At 43.7% G+C, this 22,666-nt stretch overlaps 1 protein-coding gene across 1 annotated transcript in view; it reads right to left on the bottom strand.

Moving 5' to 3' along the window:
- Window positions 1-3,046: 3,046 nt before the first annotated feature.
- gli2a (GLI family zinc finger 2a) overlaps window positions 3,047-22,666 on the bottom strand; it is a gene marked incomplete at its 5' end in the record, with an annotated part of 67,359 nt that continues 47,739 nt past the window's right edge. The window contains 9 exons of the mRNA XM_079170144.1: window positions 3,047-7,116; window positions 7,341-7,707; window positions 8,796-9,077; window positions 9,308-9,472; window positions 10,993-11,142; window positions 13,184-13,324; window positions 13,800-13,910; window positions 15,809-16,007; window positions 17,019-17,220. Coding sequence (XP_079026270.1) covers window positions 4,802-7,116; window positions 7,341-7,707; window positions 8,796-9,077; window positions 9,308-9,472; window positions 10,993-11,142; window positions 13,184-13,324; window positions 13,800-13,910; window positions 15,809-16,007; window positions 17,019-17,220 — 3,932 coding nt within the window. The 3' untranslated portion in view covers window positions 3,047-4,801. The remainder of the gene's footprint in view (window positions 7,117-7,340; window positions 7,708-8,795; window positions 9,078-9,307; window positions 9,473-10,992; window positions 11,143-13,183; window positions 13,325-13,799; window positions 13,911-15,808; window positions 16,008-17,018; window positions 17,221-22,666) is intronic.

Genomic DNA, 22,666 nt, shown 5'->3' with positions numbered 1-22,666 from the left:
ATTGTTGTTTGTTTAATACTATTGTTTAATGTTATTGTCTAATGTAATCACCACCCGCCATGACAAATTCCTTGTATCTGAAAAATACATTGGCAATAAACGGTTCTAAGAAACACATTTTTAGCACAGAAACCTAGACTTTCAAAGCATTCCATAGATTGCAGAAGCAAACAATTTCAACAAGTCTTCCTGGTGGTTTGGTTTAGCATTTAGCAACTAAAGAGACGTATTTTTCTCAGAAGTTGGTGGAGACCAAAAACCTGCAAATATTGGATCTCTATTCATCAAGTTGCTAGAAACACGATTCCAAATGAGTGTTCTGTGTCTGCTAGCTGTATGAACAGGCACTTATTTGCTAACTTTAGAGCAATACCATTTATAAGGCCATAGCATGCTGCTTGTAGCTTGTTGCAAAAACACAGAGAAGCTTGGATTACAACACAGAGAGACATTAGAAAATACTTGTTTGCTGCCATAATAATGCTGTATTTCCTGTGTACAGAACCTTTAAAGTTTAAACATAGTCAAGGAATCAGGGTGATTACATATGGATACACTGTACCGTATGTCTGTGCCCTGTTTCACGTATGAAGCCGAGTGCCTCAGAGCACACCATCTCTCCTCATCTGTGTGCTTTGTCTAATCATCCATTTCTGCCTCACTAACCTCTTGTTCTCCTCTCTGGTGAGACCCTTACCCTGGGGCTATTTTTCTCCCATCCTCTCTCTAAGAGAATAAGGAATTCCAGTGGCAAACGCAATCAGTGGGCTCCACTTCTAACCAGTCCCCAGCTGCATTTGCTGTCAAATTAAAAGTGGTTTGTTCTCTTTCTTTTAGCGCTCTAGCATCTTTTCTTATACCCATCCCCTTCCCTTATCTCTAGTCTCTCTCCTGCTACTAGCTTTGCTCTGTTCAACTTGACAGTAGCTCTCTCTTTCTCTCTTGATTTTTCCTCTCCTTTTGCCTTTTCTTGTGCCACCTCTTCTCCTCTGTCTTCCTTCCTGTTTTATGTTGCTCTCAGAGCCATTTCTTCAGGGTCGGCCTGCCACTGTTCATTTTGGACAACATGCCATCTAACTTTAGAAACTGCTCCGTGTGCATTTTGTGCCTAAGGAGTGTTCCTTTTCACCTTTTTGAATGAAGAATCAAGAATAGATTGCACAACTACCACATGTAGTACATTATCTTTTTAATAGCAGAGCATCAAGAAAGATACGCAGATGTATGGAGAGGCGAGACAGGGCTTCAAAGCATCACAAATGTTCCTCCTCTATTATTGAAACATATGCACTGCAGTTATCAAAGAGCAATCTAAAGAGACCTGACTCTGGGACAAGAGGAAGGTGTGTGCAAATTGGTTTCATTTGACACCCCGTCAGTGAAGCAGTTATATACTGCGTATGTGAAATGAACCGATGTTAAAGGTGTTTTTCTTTTGACAGCAACAGTAAAATACAGCTCTGCAAACAGACAGTTGGAGGAATTGTTTTCAAATCTTTCTTTGGTTTATCCCCCAATAAAGCTGTTTGGATAAATCAGGTTAAATATGGAATTTATTTACATTCTGTCTGAACGCTGTCGCCTCTCATGATGTTGTCCGCTCGACTCAATTCATATACTCAGAACTCTGCAAGAACATTTCAGAGGACCTGAAAACAAAACCTGAATTGAGCAAAAGTAGAACGACACAGCATCATTGATGCTGCAAATCATTACTTAACGCAGCATTTTATATGAAATGTAGGTAGAGATGAAAGTAAAACTTGTAGAAAAGAAAGTCATCATAATGTAAATAATAAAGTTATAAACCAGTATAAATTGTGAGGCGTCGTTACCATTTCCCCAAAAATCGTCATGGTCTGTTTGATGACTTGTTATAGTCAGGAATAGTCTAAAGACATTAGAGACCATTAGAGGACAAGATAAATATCAATCTCAGACCTGTCTGTGAAGTGTGGAGTGTAAAAATGTCCAGCTGTGATCGTACTGCTTTGGTGCTGAACTATTTACAGACTCCACAATGTGACTGCATGAGCCTGGCTGAGAAACCCAAGCATTCTTCTTTAGTTAGCTAAAGGAAAGCCTTTCCTTTAGGTGTCTTTTGACAGTCTACCAAAGCAAATTTCCCAAAAGGTCGAACATTTCCATAAAAGCCGCTGTGGTTATTTTAATAATAAAAATAATAACAATTTCTTACATTACATCAACTGATGCTTTTAAACTACGAAACTGTGACCGTGTTAAAGGGGTCGCTTCTATTGATGAACTGAATTATTTGTTGAATTTAAAGCTACCTGCTCATCAGCCAACAGACAGAGTCAGACACTAGCATTTAGCAGCCAGACACCTTTCCCATTCCCTCAGGACTTGGTAGAGACCAAAAACAGCTAAAAGAGAGAATATTGTGCTCACATTCATCAGGCGGCTAAAACACGACTCCAAAGGAATGATAATGTTGCCCCGTTGCTACTAGTCATGTCAATAATAACAAGTTTGCCATTTAAATGTAGTTATATATCAATGTTGTGTTGTTGCCATTGCCACCAAGGAGCCAGTTATTGCCAATTCAAAGATGTTTAATGACAATGCCAATCCAACAACTGCCAGTTATTGATCACACATCAGCCACAATTACTAGTCACAAGTATGAAAAATAATAATTATACTTTTTATATATGGATTAGTTTGTGCTTCTTTTTTCAAACGTTAGATTATTGTGTAGGCCCCACGCAGTATAAGGACCATGTTTTCATTAATATCTGGTGATTGATTTCATTGAAATCTGGAGCTCAGAATCCTCTTTACGTGTTTCATCTTCATACATATGGCTACAGTGAGTATACTGGTGTTAGCCCTTACAGCTGGACTCGACAGTGGTCTGAGAACATGCCACATGTGATTTCACACTGGCCCTACTCCCACGAGGCCTCCAGGGGCCACAGAGCGTGCTATATCAAAGACGACACAACACAGGGTTTTAAACAGAAAAAAAGGAGATAGTTTATTTGAAATGTACAAAAGCTATATACACACACACACACACACACATACACACACACACTCTCACACACACACACTCACACAAACAGAGCATAGTAAACGTGAATGGTAGCATACACACAAACATTTTAAAGGCTACTTAGAAATTCAGTAAACATGATAAAACTGAGGAATTTGCAGGGCGAGTTCCACAATCCTGTCCGAAACAGGATTACTTTATCAAAGTCTGTGTCCCTTCCTGGACTCTCTGCAGTTCATCCAGAGCCCAGGGGAAGCATGTGGTGCAGTGAAGGGGGGTGGTATGAATGTGTTAATTAGGATTGGATCACTACTGAGAACACACAGAGGTACTTGTATATTCTTTTAGAGAATACTCTTCAGACACAGGGGTTCATATGCCCTGATAGACTAACACAGAGGCATATCCTTGTCCTGTTCAATCATCTACCCTTGTGAGATGGGACCACTGAGAGTTAATGCCTCTGATCCAGAGGGCAAAGAAGGAAATCTGATTTTACAGTGCCATCCCCAAGAGCTCAGACCATGATCAAAAAGCACTTAATATCTGTGGATCGTCATGTTGTACAACCACGTGTTCAAACTAGGGCTGTCAAATGCTTATTCTTGTGACTCACAATAAGTCCTAACTTCCTGGTTGAAGGGTATAAACTACGCATTGAATTTCATGAAAGGTCATTTAAAATGTTTAATGAAAACAAAATTTGCTCAGAATCGTTCTCAGCCTTCATTTCAAAATCTATGTGTAATTGAAACTCAGCAATACAAAAACAGGTCATTGTATCGGCCCTTCTTTGCCATTTTGTTATGCTGCAAGATTAAATTAAGTGCATAAATACATGTATTTTTGTATCAACTTCTACATGTATATTTTCTTTATGGGTGCTGTTCATTAACCTCAGCGCTTTAAATACCTGCATGTGTGGTGGTGAAGGGAAAAGCTGAATAAACTGTAGGTCTGTGATAATTTACCTGCGTAAAAAATGACATAAATGACTATGTATGTCCTTCTGAGCCATGTGATCAAGTTATAAACCATGTCACAAACAAATTCAGCTTTCTCATTCATTTTCATTGTGTCGGGTTATCACTGCAGACTCTTCACTTATCTCACATATCGTAACAAACTATCGCTCCGTCTTGTGAGAAGATTCCTTTGCAATCCACGTGGTTAGCACAAAGAAAAAAACAAAAAAAAAGAACTGATGTCATTAAAAAATTATTTAATTATCCGTTGCGAACATATAGTAGGAGTCCATATGTTACTTTACCTTTGACAGCCCTAGTTTAAACATTAAAAGTCTATAGCATAACTTAAAGCAAGTACCATACAGTATAATCTATACACATACAAGTCTTTATGAGAAAAGATTATCTACATGTCCATTTCCTGGTAACTCTGTTTTCCTGTCGTACTCAGATGTTGATGTGAACTGCTTTCAGTGCACCACTTTGTAAAGGGCTATTACACCAGCAAATACTGAATGGCAATTGTTTGTAGATGCATTTATATACCCATATATTTGAAGGTAAAATGTATGGCTTTTTAACACATAATGATAGAAATGGTCCTAAAGCCTAGCTATACTTAATATTATTTTTTTTCAAAGTAACATATAATCTCAAGCGAATATTACAAGACGAGCATATTATTATGGACAGTGAAGAAAACAATGTCTGAAATAGCCAGTATTGCATTATTCAATCAGTGCTTTGTGTAGTCCATATATTCCTGATGTAGAAAGAGTTAAGACTGGATGGATGATGAGGTGTTTGATTGCTCTCAGCTTATCATGTTGAGGAACTTGCTTTCTTCAGCCAAGGCTGTGAGCATAGAGTTCATGTCACCGATGGCCATGTTGCCAATCCCTGCCGGTACAGACGCAAGGGTGACAGAGTTGCGGGGGGTGGTGAGACGTGAGGAACTCTGGGAGAGGCTCTGCAGGAGGCCAGGACTCAGGGTGCCCGACATTAGGCTGGAGTGGTCCCCATCATCTAGCATGGTGTCAAAGTCAATCTGGGCATGCTCTGTACCACCGGATCCGCTAGTGGAAGAATCCACAGTACTGCTGGAGACGTGGTTGACTCCTGGTGAGGCCATGTTGGCTGCAGCAGTGGTGTTGCTAGCAGGAGCCGGGCTAGCACTGGGGGACATGGGGGCATCAAAGCTGATTAAAGCTGGCTCAAACATATGAATCTGACCCGTGTAGAGCACAGCAGAGTTTGGATTTGCAGAGCTGCTGTTGTGGGCTGCTGAGCCACTGGGCCTCTTTGGGCTCGCCTCTGACGTGTCAGTACCACAACTGGGGTTCAAATCAGATGACTTGGGTATTCGGTTTGGTTGCATCATGCTAGACCCAGTCTGTTGTCTGGCAATAGACTTGGGCTCTATGGGAGGCCTGGGTTGTAACATTCCTCTGCCTCCATTATGGACATTGGGCTGCTGAGAGACAACACTGTAATTGTGCTGCTGATCCACTTGGTTCACATGACAATACCCATCAGCCTGTGTCCTTGCTTTGCAACTTTGCAGTTCTGGAACTGCCATATTGTTCCGGGTAGGTCTCACGCTAGTGCTCCCAGATATAGAATTTGGGATTGCCTCTTGGCCAAACCCTTGCTGAGGACTCATTTGCTCACTAAAGTTTGCACTGTTGCATTGCCTCTGTTGCTGATGCTGCTGGTGGGAGATGTTCATCAGCCTCTGGCTGTTTTGGTTCGCATACCCCTGCATAGACATATTCTGACTCATAGGCACTACTTGCTGATTGCTACCCAGGCCTTGACCTTGTCCCTGGAAAGATCCAAAATTATGCCTCTGCTGAACAACAGCTAGGTTCCCTCTCAGAGGATGCTGTAGTTGTTTGGAGAGCTTGTTTGTGGTATCCACAGTGCCTGAGCTCACCTCGTTCCATTGCACTGGCATGTTAGTCTTGTTCACATTGCCCGGTGGTGATGAGAAGGACTGATGGGAGCCACCGGGACCCATCTGGCAGGATTGCATGTCCTGACCAGACTGAGTCATGGTGACATCCGCCATGGCCATCCTCCTCTGAGAATAAAATGATGCTGGTGGGGCCATGCCTGTCTGATAGCCCTTAGTCTGATTGTTGGAATGGTAATCCACTTGCCCCAAGTTGTGACCTGAAGGGCCAGAATTCTGGGACCTAAGGTATTGCACCACATCATCTGGAAGCACCATGTCATCCTCTCCACCCTGCTCCCCTCCAATCATCATACCATCCACTGCCATGTTTTCCATGGCTACATTCTCAGAAATGCTGGGTGGTCTGGGGGCAAATGGGTAGCGTTGCAGGCTGCCATCAGAGCGAGTGTAGCCCTGCATAGCCAGGGTCTGGTGGCGTTCAGCTGACGGACCATTCATGGGGTTCATGCTGTTCATGCTGTTATAGCGCTGAACCCTTGGAAAGGACAGAGGGTCCAGAGTGGGACGACTCACTGGATCACTGGCACGACGTGGAAGGTTGGTGGGTACCTCATGGGGCATCATGCTCCGCGTGCCATATCCTATATCACTGCATCGCCGTGGCACAGTTCCGGGGTGTGGCTGATGGAATGAGTGCGACATGCCTTCCTGGGAGTCACTGTAGAGTGCCATACGTGTCCTTAGGCTCATTCGATCCATATTTGGGAGAGGAGTAGGTGGAGCTCCACCAATGGCAGCAGCATACTTTGCCTTAAGTCGATAATGCTGAGCTGGTGTCAGACTAAGGACACTGGGGAGACCTCCTCCACCTCCTCCACTGACACCACCACCTCCACAGTGGCTAGCCTCGCTGGAGCGGCGAGACAGATCAGTGGAGATCGGGTCATAGGAGTCAGCCGAACTGATATTGTTGTGGCGGTAAGCACCAAACTGGGACGCCTCACTGGAGCGGCGGCTGGAGTAGCAGGGTGAAATGCCGGAGGAGCGCCGGCTCATGGTGTAAGCTGAGCTGATGGTGCTGGTGGTGCTGTCACGGCGCTCATTCAGCTGGTTCAGCAGTGTTATTTCAGATGAAGACAGGTCACCCATGCGTTGGCCAGGGTACGAACCGCTCAAGTTACTGATCATGTTGGAGCTCTCCAGCAGGGAACCTGGCAGATACAAAGGACATTATTACATAATGACACCAACTCATTTACAATTGTTCAAATTCAATTGTTCAAATTATTTACAGTTATAGACTAAGCATTTATGTATATGGCTATTGGACTCACTCTACATGTAGACATGATGTGATTCAGCCATCTTGCACCCTCATCCACCCTCACAGGACTTAAAATACTATAGCACACAGATTTCCTCAACCCACACTTACCGACTGCAGGTATGGGAGGCAGCTTCATGCTGTTGCGTTGGCCCTGCGGTGGCTGTGGTGCAGAGTTGACCCAGGGGCAGGAGTCCCTCACTGTCTTCAGCCTTTCATTCTTGATGTTCTCCAGCTTGATGGTGACCGCGCCACCATGACCCACAGCTTTCCTCAACTGAAGCCCCATCCCAGCCTGCTGTCCCCCAGCGGTAACAGTGGAGTCAACCATGGGGCAATCGTCCTGTGCGCTGAGGTCCCCGAAGCTGCCCCCGCTGTGCAAGGCCATCTCTACTCCACTGTCGTTGTTGTTGGCGCTGCTGAGAGGTGACGGCTCACTGCTACATGACGAGTGGCCACCAGGGCTGGACTGATACGTCTGGTTGAGGACAGCAGGGAGGAATTTGATGTAAGTGGAATGTATCAAACTATAGGAGCTTTATTTGAAATGACAGAGCTACATTGTAAACTAATAAATAAGAAATTAAATTGAAAAATAAAAGAGGGAAATAATAAAAGCTATAGTGACATGCCAAGTTCAGAGAACTCCATTAAATTCTTCAATATTAAACAATCACCACATATAAGACATTCTGATTGTAATGGTGTCTCAATAACTAATGTGGGTCTATAGCTCCATATCTCATTAATCATACATGAATTTGATTTATTTACAACAAGAAAACAAGTGGATAATAGATGAGTTCTGTGAGCCACAATCCAGCAGTGATAGTAATTCAAACTGGACGAAAATGAACTAAAGTCTTGATCACAGCTTGATGCTGGCACTATTTGTTCAACACACATGCTAAAACAGTCCCAGCCTCTGCATATTAATGTGACAACGACTTTTATCATCGGCCGACCACAGAGGCTACTGCCAGAAATCTTGTGGACAGAAAAATATAGTCTTATGTCTCCATACATGCATGTGTATGTATACCATATACAAACACACATGTTTTACATCTGTGAAAATGAATAATCATGCAAAAAGAACATTTTACATCACGTAAGAATGCACCGATGTAGCACGAAACATTCACACATCTTCCCATGCTGAGTTGCGACCAGTCAGAGAGAGTTTAAGTGCTCACCTCAGTGATGCCTGTCCATTAGAAAGGTTAACGTGAGAGAAGCAAGTTCAAGCAACAACCAGAGAGGTGAGTTAGGAAGGATGCAGGCAGTACCAGCAGTAAACATTTAACCTCAGAGCAATGTTAGTAGTTGGAAGTGAAAATCAGGAAAAGAATTGTGTCCTAACATACAATTATATGCACCTGTTATATTAACAGGCGACACTGTTCTTTTGGTGTGCACAAAGTGGTACATTTCCTCCACAATGCATTCAATCAAACTCCAAAGTTTATATAAAAACAATCAATTTCTCGCACACAAATATTTTATGAACTCAAAGAGAGATTTGTGTGGGATGGCTTTTTTTAAATGCATGTGATCGGGACCCACCATAGAGTTCTCGGTCTTGATAGATTTGACTTGTAGGCAGTCTTCCACTCCTCTAGAGGTGCTGTTGGCCTCAATCTTGCCGTCCGCGACTCTTGTACCGATCTTAGAATTGGCTTCGTTCTCCCCGTTGCCTTTGGGAGGCTGCGGTCTCGGAGGTGCGTCGCTTCGTTGTTTCTTGGTGACGTGGGCATCGGGTCCGTGGACTGTCTTAACATGCTTCCTGAGAGAGCTGGGGTCCGTGTAGCGCTTGGTACAGCCCGGAATCTTACACACATATGGTTTCTGCCGAGAGGGATTTAAAGATCAACTAAAATTCAATTATATTTTTATTTGGTCTGTTACAGCATACATATGTTCTCCTTTGAGCATAATATGTTTTTGAATATTTGTTTGGTTTCATGATGGCACCCCAGAGTTTTGCATAATTCCCACTACACTAAGCTTGAAGCCGAATGTGGGTCAAATGCATGAAATGCCACTGAATAAGTCAGCTGATCGATGCGTGAACAAACCTCATTAGAGTGTGTGCGGTTCTGGTGCTTGGCCCGGTCTGAGGCGTTGGAGAAGGCCTTGTTGCAGCCTTCGTGTTCACACACATAGGGCTTCTCCCCTGTGTGAGACCTGAGGTGGGTCTTGAGGTTTTCCAGGCGGGAGTAAGCTTTCGCGCAGCCTTCAAACTGCAGAGAGATGGAGATAGACGGACAGACAGTGAGATGGAATGCATGAGTGCTGTGCTGTTTTGTCTGCAGCTGGCAGGAGAAAAACAAAAAAAATATACGAGAAAAAAAACGACAAAGAAAAAAAGCTCGGTGCGTTTCAGTTTTTAAATGTAATCTACTCTTTGACTCGTGCCCGCCTACTGTGGCATGCCACACAAAGCAAAGCAGTGCTACAGTTTGGTAAAAAGGGCTATTATGCGACATATCTAAACTGAGTGTGAAGTGCGGTAGAGCTCTTTGGCTGCTGTGCTTTGTTGAGACAAAGAGAAGTCTGTGTTTAGCCTTTGTGTTCACTTGTGCTGTACAAGCTGTAATTTGGTATTCCTTCTGAGCAGTCATTGTGAACATAATTGGCTTTGAAATTAAAAGAGAATCAAACTAGACGAGCGCAGATATCGGATATAAAAGTCAGAAGATTCTCCATTAAAGACGAGACTAAAGGGGAGTTAGAGTGTTGTGAGAAGATGCACGTGGGACTTGTGCAGAGAATACACAGCCTGGTCTTAATAAGAACCCACGGCCCCCTGCTTGTCTGCAGATTTTAATTACACGCCCACGCTGTCAATCAGCTTTCTTCACTCTCTCCTTCACAAGTCATCTGTTTTAATGCATTCACAAGAGCAAGCTTTGAAGCCGAGCAAACATGCCCTCCATTTGATCTTCACACAGCAAATGAAGGCTTCAATAAAACCCTCATGATTTGGAAAATATCACGGATTCTAAGCACAAAGAAAATCACAAGAACATGTTCTTTGGGCAAAGGCAAGGGTTAAAGCATAGAGACTGTAGGGCTGCTAGTGAGTGCGTTCTACTTCCAGTGGTTGGCCAACCAGTTAAGCAGACAGTTAAGCCTGAAATGCATGGGTGTCTTTTCAAACAATCCTGCATACCCCAGGTCTTTAATGACCCAGCATTTATAAAGCACTTATAAAAAAGCCATATATTAAAATCATATCACCGGACATTTTTTAAAATGATATCAACAATAAGCACACATAAATCTATTTTTGTAAGGGGGTTTTGCAGACTCAGACAATAAAGATAGTTGATTAATGTCTATTGTTGCTCTGGAGAAGCTTTTTTAAGTCTCACAAAATAACCTGAATGATGTCATTGTGATGTCATCAAGGTATGTCAGCTTTTGCTCAAAGACAAAAGCCTGCATTATAAATTGGGAGCGTGGGAAGTTTAGGTAGGGAGGTTCTATCAAAAGATACATGGTTGCATTATGGGAAATGTAGGATCCAGTGCTTTTGACTAAAAGTCAGGATATTTCGGCCTCAGCTGCTTTGATTTTGACAATTCCTTTTTAAATTCGGTCTCTGGCATGTCCCCCAATTTCAAAGAAAAGTTAACACTAAATTACTAGAGTTCGCTTTTAAATGCAGCAGCCAATCAGTGAGTCAGATGAACAGTAAGTTAAGCAGCTAGTTGCTAACATATCACCGCAGCATTTTGCAGGGATACGAGGTACTTACTGTGCATTTATGCGGCTTCTCCCCTGTGTGACGCCTCATGTGGACCACCAGCATGTACTGAGCCTTGAAGGGCTTCTGCTCCCGTGAACACTCCTCCCAGCGGCACACAAACTCCTTCTTCTCACCGTGGATGTGATCATTGTTGATGTGCTGAGGAGACAATTTGAATTCAAGTAAATCTCCACACCGTAGCATCACATACGCCTGCGATACAGACGTTGAGATAAGTTATCAAAATGGTGACAAGTGTTTGTGAGCATGTGTGTGTATTAATTAAAACGAGACAGCAAATTCTTGTCTTTTTCCCACCAGAAGAGTCTCGCTCTTTCATTTGTGCATCCTCACACACACACACACACACACACACACACACATACACACACACACACACACACTGTGGGTGACAATGCCATCCATTATGGCTGACAGTTATTATGCATTTGTCAACAGGAAACAAAAACTATAAAAGCTTGTTTTGTTTTTTCAGGCTCTGTGTGTCTCTCTCTATGTGTGTGTGTGTGTGTGTGAGGAACTTCCTCAGATCCCAGTAAAAGGGATCAGGAAGAGAGTAACCGACTTGTTTTTATCTTCCATTCCCCTTACTTTTAATGGATCAGGAAGTCAGTGAGGGACACACAAAGTTTCCTGTGCGATGCTTACATTTTAAACTTTTGTACTAGCTTGTGAAGTAATTTCAGACAAATTACATCGCAAACCTAAATGTGAAATCTCAGGGAATTCTCTTTTAAATGTTCCATCTTCACTGCAAATTACAGACCTTTTTTTGTCCTGTTAAAATGAATAATTTATGGAGCAGGAGGCCGTCAGTTACTCCAACTACAATGTGTGCAATGCGCCAGTGTACCTTCAGTTATCTTAATTATGCCCTCTGATACAACAGGTTTTTATCAAACTCAAAAGACTTACATTGCAGACAAACCACCGTTACACACATACGCACCCGGTTCTGAACAGACACACTTAAAAAACCCTCATCCCGTGCACCACACGCACATATCCACACACCCAGAGGAACCACTTCATTTCCTGAGGACATCCAGGCCCACAACGCTCCACTTATGTGGCCACTTCTCCACCAGAGCAAAAGCTGGTTGTCGATTCTGCTGAGATCTATTTTGGGTGAAGGATGAGGAATGGAAATGAGCGGAGGCCTCTATCTTCAGGTTACACACTGCTGTGAATCCGTCATTTGGGGGCTCTTGACACGGCATTACTTTGGTTAAGCAGAAGCCAGAAAAACCCGTAGGTGTGTGTGTGGTTTTATTAACCTTGTGTGAAACCCTGGGTGTGCTTAGGGAGATGCTGTCAGGAGGTTTTTTTTCAGAAAAAATGGCTATTCAAACCTAGATTTCTTTTTTTTTTAAAAGTTGATAGAAAGCAGAGGCCTTTAAAAAAAACAACCCATTGTCCTGTGAGGATTTAAAAATGTGTTGGCCTCACATTGTCCAAGATCAAACCAGCGATCCTCTGCTGGCCTACTCACTAATCCTGGCAAGCTCTCACAGAGTTGGCTTGGGAGCTGAGGTTTGGGCAAAGGTTCTTAAAGGTAACTCTGGTCCTGACTTGCAGCAGCCCATGGCAACCCGTTCCCCACCACTACCCACCCGTCTGCGGACCTGACACATGCCCACCGCTCTGACGTGACTGGAAAAGAGGGGGAGCGTGAGGTTCCGTAACTCCAGAGCTTCTGGCATGACGATGGATTTATGGCCGGCCCTCTGGGCTTCAGGGATGGGGGGATGGGGGGTTGGGGTGTTGGTAAGAGTAAGGGGTTAGGGGTTAGGGGTCGTGGGGCTGAGGGGTTGGCGGGTTGGACGTGGGGGCACAGCTGCAGGGCTTGGGCTTGAATGTGGCGAGAGCCGGCAGGCTCATTAACGTTGCGCGTGTCAACCCAACAGGAAAGGATCAGTTACTGGTCAGCTTTCTGACCGGGCTCAATCGGCATGGATTTAATGAGGAGCAGGAGAGTTGTTTGAACTTTTCCCTTTTTACAAAAACAAAACGCGGTGTTTCTGATGGCACAGTTTGGAATTTACTTTCACTACGGAAACTAATAATGTGGAAGACGGCACCGAGAATAGCACGACGAAACATTGGACAGTTTTCACAGCACAGCTCAAAGAGCTGTATGGGCTGCAATAAAACAGAGCGAGCCATTCAAACCACTCACATGAACAAGCTGGTCCTGGGTGTCATACTCCTTGGTACAGCCCTCCCAGTGGCAGTTGGTCTCGTATATGGCCTCGGGCTCCTGTTTGCACTCGTCTTTATCCAGATCCTCACTCAGGTCCAAGATCCCCCCACAGTGGTCCTGGAGAAAGCGGACAGGACGTTGTCAGAACAGACAGCACAGATATGTGCATCCACAAACGTGTATAAATGACTAAAATAAAAAGATACAGACACAGACTGCATCTTTTACCTGAAACTGTGGTCAAGATGTTACAGAAGCATTCCGTACTGTTTTGCATCTCTCTTATGTTATCTGGTACTTAATCCTAATGAGTTGTTGCCTGATCTCAATGCGTGACACCTTCAGTCATTGATTAAAGCTGCATTCTTATTCCCCACCTATAATCAATAACAGCCAAATTGCAGCTAAAGAGGCGACTATTTTTCCACTGTAAATGGCTGAAGCTGTGATAAAGATAGTTCAAAACAATCTATGCATACCAAGGTCATGAAATCAATCATGGTTTGGAATGTGCAACCTGGAAAAGTTATACTTAAGATGCATTTGCTTTTTGTTTTCAAGATTCTTTACCACTACTGTGTGATTGTCCTACCTGAGAAGATGGTGAGATGGGCAGCGGACCCTCTGCCTCCGTCTTAACCTTTGACCTCTTGGTGGTCAATGGGTTGACTGTGCTACTCACTGCTGGGTCTCCACTGGCATTCTGAAGGACAGGGTTGAAGAGGCACAAGTTTATTTTTTTCCACTGTATTTTGAAGCAGGAAAGGAGGTTTTCAATCATCTTCCTTTTGTCATTCATGCTTATAAATGAAAGGAAACCAAAAACACTTTCTCAACAACTCAGTCATTCATAATCTATAAGTGAAACATTCCATTGACTCAACAGACTCCACACAGTCAGATGGGAATCAGATAACAGAATCAAGGAGATACCACGCAAATTTCTTTTTGGCTCGCTAGTCGACTACACAGAGATGTGTGGAGTCCCTGTTGCGCCAGCCACAGCGGCACATAAGTCAGACTGGGACCCGCCGTCGAGACTAAACAGTTTAGACTGCTTTATGATCGCCAAAGCCACAAGGAAATATGAAAGAAGAGGAGTTATTGCCCTCGGTACAGAGGGGGAAGGCGGCAGGGTCGGGGATTGTGGATGTGTGTGTGTGGGGGGGCTTTGATTCTAAGACGACAACACACAAGGCCTGTTAAAGCTCTAATGGAGACGAAAAGAAAGGAAAGATATCAAACGTAAAGCAGCTGATAAATGATTGTGCATGTCTGTGTATATTAAGGTTCATTGAAGGGGTCCAATACAAGAGGGGGGTCTCCTAATCCCACCCAGACGCTGCAGTGCAGTTCGGCATTTCTGGGGGCCTCCATGATTCATTCCGTTGGCTGAAAACCAAGAGGGAAATATGGTTCTGATCACTGCTGAAACGGAGCCGAATGTTTGTGCATGTGTGGGAATCGGGGGGTGTCTTGTGTGTGTGTGTGTGTGTGTGTGTGTGTGTGTGTGAGAGTAAGCAACACGGTGCAAACATACACTCTCAAATACTGTGTGTGTGTAAGTAGACAGCATGCTGACACAGAGCTGGAGGCAGTTGATAGCAGTGTGAGGCGGAGTGATTCACTGAGTGCGAAGTTTACATTACGTTACGCTGTGGTGTATACAGACGCTGATAAAGAGAACAGGGAGACAGTAGGAAGTAAGACAGATGGCACTGGGAGGGAGTCTCATGCATATTTCGGACTTGAGACAATTTACAAAACATACTTCATTCATACATTCATGACTACTTGTAATTTTAGGCTGCATATAATACAGTGCAAGCCTTCATCCTCTGTTCTGAATAAGTGCTACATGGACAATTGGTTGATTTGTTGACATCAAATTAAACCACGGCATGCTTGATTCCAGTATTAGTCAGTTCAATATATCTGTTGGAGAAAAGTATCTATTCAAAGATGTCACCTGTTGGCTCTGTGAGCTTGTGATGGGCATTTTTAAATAAAGAAATTCTTTTTTTTTGTCCTTGTAGTTCAACATTCGGTCATGTTTATTTTTCAATGTTGTGTCTCATTGTTTTCCATCCCAGACTTAACCCAGATTGTCAAAACTACTGAATCGCTATCCAAATCTCCTTAAATAGGTTTGCTGAGTTAATCTTATTGACGGCTGTTTCCCCGGTTGAAAAAACAACCGAGCCAATTGGAGTGGTACCGATATAACACCAGTATTATATGGATACAAGAATACTGGATCAGGTATTGACGAGTCCTTGAGTCTGTGTAGCAATCCGATATCATGTTACCAGCTCATTTACGCTACACAGGAACAACAACAACACATTTCACTCGCTCCCCGATCGCAAAATGTCAGCAATGTGACAATATTTAACACTGGAACATCCCACCAATAAAACTGCGATGTGTTTTCAACACACAAGTCGGTACTCGGTATCGGCAAATTCACAAGTTCAGGTATCGGAATAATGGTAATAAGGTAAGAAAGATTGAAAGAGAAAGTGTATACTATACCCTTGAATCTGTGCACTATTTGTATACAAGTGTCACATTGAAAGGTACAAATGCTTCCATTCCTACCTGGTTTGCTTCAGAGTTGGAGCTGTTGTGGGAGATGGTCATAGGTGAAGCAGTGAGTGGGTGTTGGCGGGCAGAGAAAGAGGACGGTGATGGTTGAATGAGAGGAGGTGTGTGGCCGAAGGCGTTGAGACTCCTCTGCTGGGACAACAGCTGCTGGTATGCCACAGGGTTGATGGGATGAGGGAAGCTGAACGAGGGACTGAGCAAGAGAAAAACAGAAGTTATCCTTTGGTAAATGGAATGGATACATTTGTCTCGTGGCTAATAGGCGAAGACTAAATCCAAACATGAATCAGATTTGAAAGAATTACAACTGACCCACCATGTGCTAGGCCACTGGCATGCTGATTGGATGCAAACAGGATGCTTGTAGCATGTAGCATCAGCTTGCAGGGTCCTACTAGCATAATAGCTTGTATGCTAATAGTTCAAAGATAAGGCTGGACTTATCTTTGAACTATTCCCCCAAAAAGACCAACACCTGCAAAGCATTAGTCTGTCTTCCCCGTACTTTCTGACTCTCCTTCCTTGTCTGTGGCCCAAATCCATTTGTTTTTACTGAACATGAAAATCTGAAGCAATTTCCCCAAACAGCTGGGCACTGCAGTTTTTATTAAACCGAACCCAAAGAGGAGTAAATAGCTCATTTGTTGGCCAACGTCTGGCCATCGAGTCAGCGTGTAAGGGTCTGCCAGTCTGGTCCCGTAGGTTAATGATAACTTTCTCAAGTACCACTCACAGCGAGTGACTGTACATATTCAGAGGAACTCGTATTTCATTCAGCCATTGTTAAAAAACAAGCCAACAAAACTTGCTAGAGCGTCAGCTAACATACAGAGAAGAAGAGAATTATTCTCCCTCCACTTACTCTCCACCCACACAAATACATCATCATGTCTACTAACAAACGGGCCTGTCCCCTTAAGGGCTTTGGCTTTACTGGATACAATAGGATACAAATAGGGTAGTACTTCAAAACGTATAACTTGTTAAAGTACTACTAATTATTGTCAGTGTTAAGTCTGCATCAATGGATTCCAGTAAATAAAGTTATATAAAAGATAGCTCAAATATTTGTTTAATTGAATACTATAAACTAGTAATAAAAAGCTTTTTTTCCCGCTATGTATGATGAAAAGTGTATATGCCTGTAAATGTGCGTATGTGCGTGTTTGAGAATTGCTAGATATGCATGCACGTGTCTAATTACCTGATCCCTCCGACTGAAAGGTGCCCATAGGAGCTGCTGGCGGCCGAGCTGGAGCGGGAGTTGTTGATGTAGGCTACCAGGGAGTTGGGTGAGGTGCGGATCATGGTCTGCAGGTCAATGCTGGCATCTGACAGCGGGGAGATGGACAACGCCCTCTTCCTGCTCAGTCGGGATGTCAGCCGGGGGCTGGAGAAACGTGAAACTGGACACAGACGCAAGGAGACACATTAGAGACAATGTCAGCCATCTCGGGCATTGTTACCTCGATGGACGACTTCAAAATAAATCGACCGCTTGCTGACGAATGACTACATGATGTCTAACATGCAGGCAGGGCTCACAGTCACCAGGTTGGAGGACACACGTGTTAATTCCTCGTACTTCCACTAAACCTCTGCCTGGCCTCAATAGAGACCAGCAGTTACCCTGGACCATGTTAGAAGAAACATTCAGCCCCGAGCATTCTAGTAGAGGTCACAGCCATGCTAAGCCACACTCTATCTCCTGCATCTCTCTCACACACACACACACACACAGCTCCCCTATTTAACATTCACGTCCTCTTATGCATAATGAATCGCCCCCAATCATTCTCAGTAATTGCCGTGATAGCAATCTCTTTCAAACCGCTGTACTTGGGCAAGTTAAATGGAGGCAATTTAAACAAATTGATCTCAGAATACCATTAAAAAAAAGAACAAGGCTGACTCACAAAGGTAGCATTCATGGCCTTCCGCTAGACCTGGCTGGTGCACTATTTTCTTATTCTCATAGAAAAAGAGCACAAGAAAATGACGGGGAGACTACTTTCCCATGAACTTGAAGAGAAGGCTATTTGTTTTTCCATTCATACTGATAGTCCATCATGCATGTGTATTTATTTCTTTTGCATTTCTGGGGAATACGTCTGTCCCACTCCCACGGACACAGAGACAGATCACTTGCTTGGGACCAACAGGTGCTGCTTGAAAAGGGTGGGGGGACAGAGAGCAGGACCGGCATGTGTGTCTTTGTGCGCACGTGTAATTAGGTCTTACAGCAGACATCATCAGAGGCGCGAGAGGCAGGAAACTCATAATAGGCCCATCACAACTCACCTACGCACGCTGCACGTCAGCTTTGCCGCTGTCAATGTGTAGCCCACACCCCGGCTCTTAGCTGGTGGAACTCACAAACCCTCAAGCTAAATGAGTCCAGGCACTGCCATAATCACCGCGCCAGACCTACAGCCATAAACCAGGATCTTACTTCCAAAACTATTATGTTTGGAGGTGGCGAGTCGTAAAGCACAGGCATATGCACTTAGTTAAAAAGGCCCCCGGGACGACAGACGACAGTAGTTTGGGGCCTGAAAAAAAAAGAAGACTGGTGGAGATGATAGAGACGTGTATGAAAGAGTTGGCAAAAGCAACAAACGTTCCTCAGGAATGTGCCTCTTTAGGGCTAATAAATAAATGTGTCATCTTTAGTTAGCTACATACAGGAGGAAAGGATGGAGGAAAGGAGGAAGATAGGAGGGGAGGAACAGAAAACACTTAAGTGTGGAGAGGCAGGCCATTCTCCACTCGGACCGTCGTGACTGAGGAGTTCATTCTGATAAGCTATGCATCGCATACGGGTCGTGCAGCAGCAAGGATTTGCTATTTTTGCAGTGAGGCGAGCTTGCAACAGATTTAATGGGAGATACGTGTATTAATATTCCCCTTTTATAAAGCAGGAAACAGGCCTCACCGCCTGGTGGCCTGGTGGCCTGGTAGCCTGGCGCCTGCCTCACGCTTCTGGGCACTGTGCCCAAAACGCCGCCCTCCGCCTCCGTCGTCAAAACCACCCCCTCAATCTATAAATCCACCTCAGCTCGGAAGAATTCTCAACGCCTATATGCCTACAATGTCCGTCCTTCTAAACCTCAGGTGCGAACAAGCTAGTTTTGCTTTTGCTCAGCGTTGTTGTCACTGGTCTAACCTACTTTTACCTGCAGAACATTTTAACACAAATGTGCGCACACAACTCTCACCACTTGGTAAAGGAGTGTTTTATAGGTGGCGGTTATAATTGAAAGGGTGAGCAGGTTCCGGCAGGGAGTGAGAAAACAGATGTTGCACAGGCCATGGCGGCGCGGCAGTATGTGGTAACATGGCATGTGTGTGTGTGTGTGTGTGTGTAATATGGGAGTGTGTGTCTGTGTGGGACTGCATCGTGGGCTGGTTGTAATTGTGGGATCTGGATTTATATGGAGTCATAATTACAGGCGTTCCAGTGCACATCGATACAGTAAAGTAAAAAAATATATATATCAAAAAGGATGGGAGTGAAGAGAGTGTGTGTGTGTGTGATTATTTTAAGCATTTGCCTGAGATGTTTCAACTGAAACGGCTTTGTGGAAAATGAAAACACTTTAATTGGAGGGTTAGCTCTCGGTGTCATCCCGGCCCGGGCACACGGAGCACCTCCTTGTAGGCAACGTAACTTCCCATTCATCAAATGGGCCGCATATGGTAAAAGAAATGTTATCTGCTATTTGTGCAAAAAGACTAAATTGCCTGAGAGCATAGAGGCCGATGACAGCTAGAGGGAGAGGCGTTTCCAGAGGGAGATGATGAGACGGACACAACGTTAGCTGGTGACATAACACCAGCTAACGGTGCTGCACTTGGACCTGTGTTACCACGGTTTCAAGCAGCTGGTCAGTACTTTGTGTTTTGCGTTTGGAAATGTGAATTGTGTGCTTTCAAATACCTAACCCATTAAGTAAGGGGGTGTTGTGCGGTGTAGGGATACATTGATCCAACTTATTAAGTTTTGATACTGATAGCGATGCCTGGTCTTTGGGTACCGGCCGATACTGAGAACCGATCCGATACTATTTTTAGATTAATAAGCTGTAACTGTGTGGAAGTGACTGGGATAATTATTGTATGTGTGAGCAGCATCAGAGTTAATTAAAGATTGCTTTACTAACTTTGTAAAACAAAAAGTAACAAATACATACATAGGTATAAATGTACTGGATTGTTATTTATCCTAAAATAATAAATCGTACACCAGCGATTTGGTAAAGAATCTTCAAAATGAACAGGAATTACATTTCAGGAGTAAATCTTTTAAATGCAGCAAATTTCACTCTATATTGTATTAAAACATAGAATTGAATTGAATAGAGCGTCACCATTGTCACGATACTCTATCTATTTGAGTCCGTGTTAGTGATCCTGATATCCGTTATCAGTGTTGGTGCATCCTTTGGTCGGTGCACTGCTGGGTTTTTTTAGGGTAAACCAGGCCAAGTTAGTAACATTGCTAACGTATGGAGCCAGAGTGGTTTTACATGTGATCATGTGACATCAACTTCAGTAAAATTATAAATTGCAGTGGAGTTCATGTGTTTTCAAATTTATTCCAAAAAATGGATTCCAAGATATCTAAAATCCTGATGAGCCTTGACCATGTTGAAGCAGGCCTCAGCAAAGTCCCCCTCTATGATGAACAGGAGCCCCCCCCACTGCAGCTTGAGTCCGTGCCAGCAGGGCCTCAGGCCTCCACATCTTGAGCCAGCCTAGCTACCCCACAGGCTGGTCGGAGTGAGAAAAATGTTTATTTTCCCTGCTAAATCTCACTAATACTAACACTGTGAATATTATTAGCGAGGGGGCTCGCGCTGAATCCTCTATGAGCCCCCAGTGTCCAGCCCAAAGCCGCCGTTGTGTTTGCCAGTGTGTTTAAGCACACACTTCCAGCCATGTGCTCATGAACCAACATATAGTTAAGGTTAAGTGCTTGTGTATGCAGTCTTCCCCGCCCCCCTCACTCCGCACCACCACATCAGTACACAAATCTATCTCCCTCACTCCCTCCGCTGCATCAACACTAAAGCCTTTTTCCTCGGGGTGGCACACATTTACCTTGGCCACGGCTTTTGTCGTGGGAGCTTCAGCGTTTTCCCGCAAGCCGCTCTGATGTTTCTCTGCCCACCCACCCCTCACATACCCGCTCGCTCATATACAAACAGTGTTCTGAATGCCTCCCAATGTGAAATACCATAATGTGACTTTGTTTATACTTACAGTAGTGGTGGTGCACCAAAGCTAATGCTGACCATGGTTAAATGTCTTTTCATTCGTATTGGAATCTTTGTTACTTCTATTGAGGTTCACAGACCAGAATATTAATAAGGCCGGGTTTATCAACTGCCCCGCCTAATTGTAGGGGGAAAGACATCTCTGACAGAAACTAATGGCCTCTATAAAAGTCATTTCTTCTCGTATTTAGTCTTCAAAGGGAACTACGTCCATTTTCAAAATCCATACGTTATCACTATATCAAAAATATTAGAAAACATGAACAACGCTCTCCAAAACCCCAAAACTAGAGTGCTAATGCTATGATCCATTGCAAGTCTGAAGTTTAACTTTGAGTCGGTATTTCCAACTTCTGATCTAAATGTGTCCCAGTGCATCTAATTGGGAAAACATGCAGCTAACTAATGTAGGCATGGCAAGTCTCTCGTGACAGAAGACCAAACTACCTGTAACTGAATGACTAGTGAGTCCTGTGGGGTTTTCTCATGCAAATAGGCATCACCTCTTAATGAGCACAAATCAACTGGATGGAAATGCCTCCTATTTTCTCCCAGCACTTTTCACGACACAAAACACGACATAAAACACTTCAAAAAGTAAAAATTGATGAAACGGTAATTCTGCTAACAGTTCACTGTATGCGCTGCCATGTTGCTGTGACTTCAAGTCTATCTATGTTGGCTAACTCGGACTAGATGGATCTTGCACAAGTGTCCTTAGAATCCATTTGAATGACCGTTCCATTTCACTTTTCCATGTCGGAGTTCGTTTTTGTTCCAAGTTTGGATAACAATGGATTGCGCTATTAAACTCACATTAGTGATGTCATCAAGTATAAAGTAGACGATGAATTGTGAAAGATGTTATGAGAGCACACAGGGAAATGTCTGAGTATTTGGGCCCCAAAGTGTCTCCAATGTCTCTCAGCTAAGTCATTGCAGGCATGCCATGTGTGATTCTGGCATTCATCTTCCAATTGTTACATCCCGCATAGGGAGAAGATCTTCCACAGATTAACATTTTATCAGAGTTTTTTAAGTCTGAAGAAAATCCAGCTTGTTTTAGATAAGTATGTCATTCAAAACAAGGCTCACGCATGTGTGATTCAAGGAGATTTGAACCAACATTTTCTTTTGTAAATAATGTATTTTTGTTGTTTTAGTCCAGTTTGCTCAACTCAGAATCCATGTCACTCTCATCAGATAACAGGAGATGATTAATGTGTGAAAAACACCGCAGACTCCAACACTGGCTTACAGAGGCAGCTAAGCGTTTCAGCGAGGCCTTTACAGACGCTGGTAACGCCATGTTTGCAGAGCAGTCCTGTCCATCACACAATTCTGTGGGAGGAAAACCCAGCAAGCGGCTTACGGATCTTGAAACAGTAAGACTGCAATCAAACAACCATTCTGCTGCGTAGGTTTGTGTTTTAACTGGGAACACAAACAGAATTCCCCCAAAGTCTGTGGCGGTCTGTAGTTGTGGCACTTAAAACAACATCTTCCTCATATAACGAAGAGGAGAGACATTCCTGAGTTTAGTGTCTGACTTAAGGCAAAACCAACAGTAAAT

The sequence above is a fragment of the Pholis gunnellus genome (assembly GCF_910591455.1).
Source record: "Pholis gunnellus genome assembly, chromosome: 12".
In the NCBI taxonomy this organism is placed as follows: Eukaryota; Metazoa; Chordata; class Actinopteri; order Perciformes; family Pholidae; genus Pholis; species Pholis gunnellus.
The sequence above is the reverse complement of the archived record's forward strand: the minus strand, read 5'-3'. Positions and strand labels throughout refer to the sequence as shown.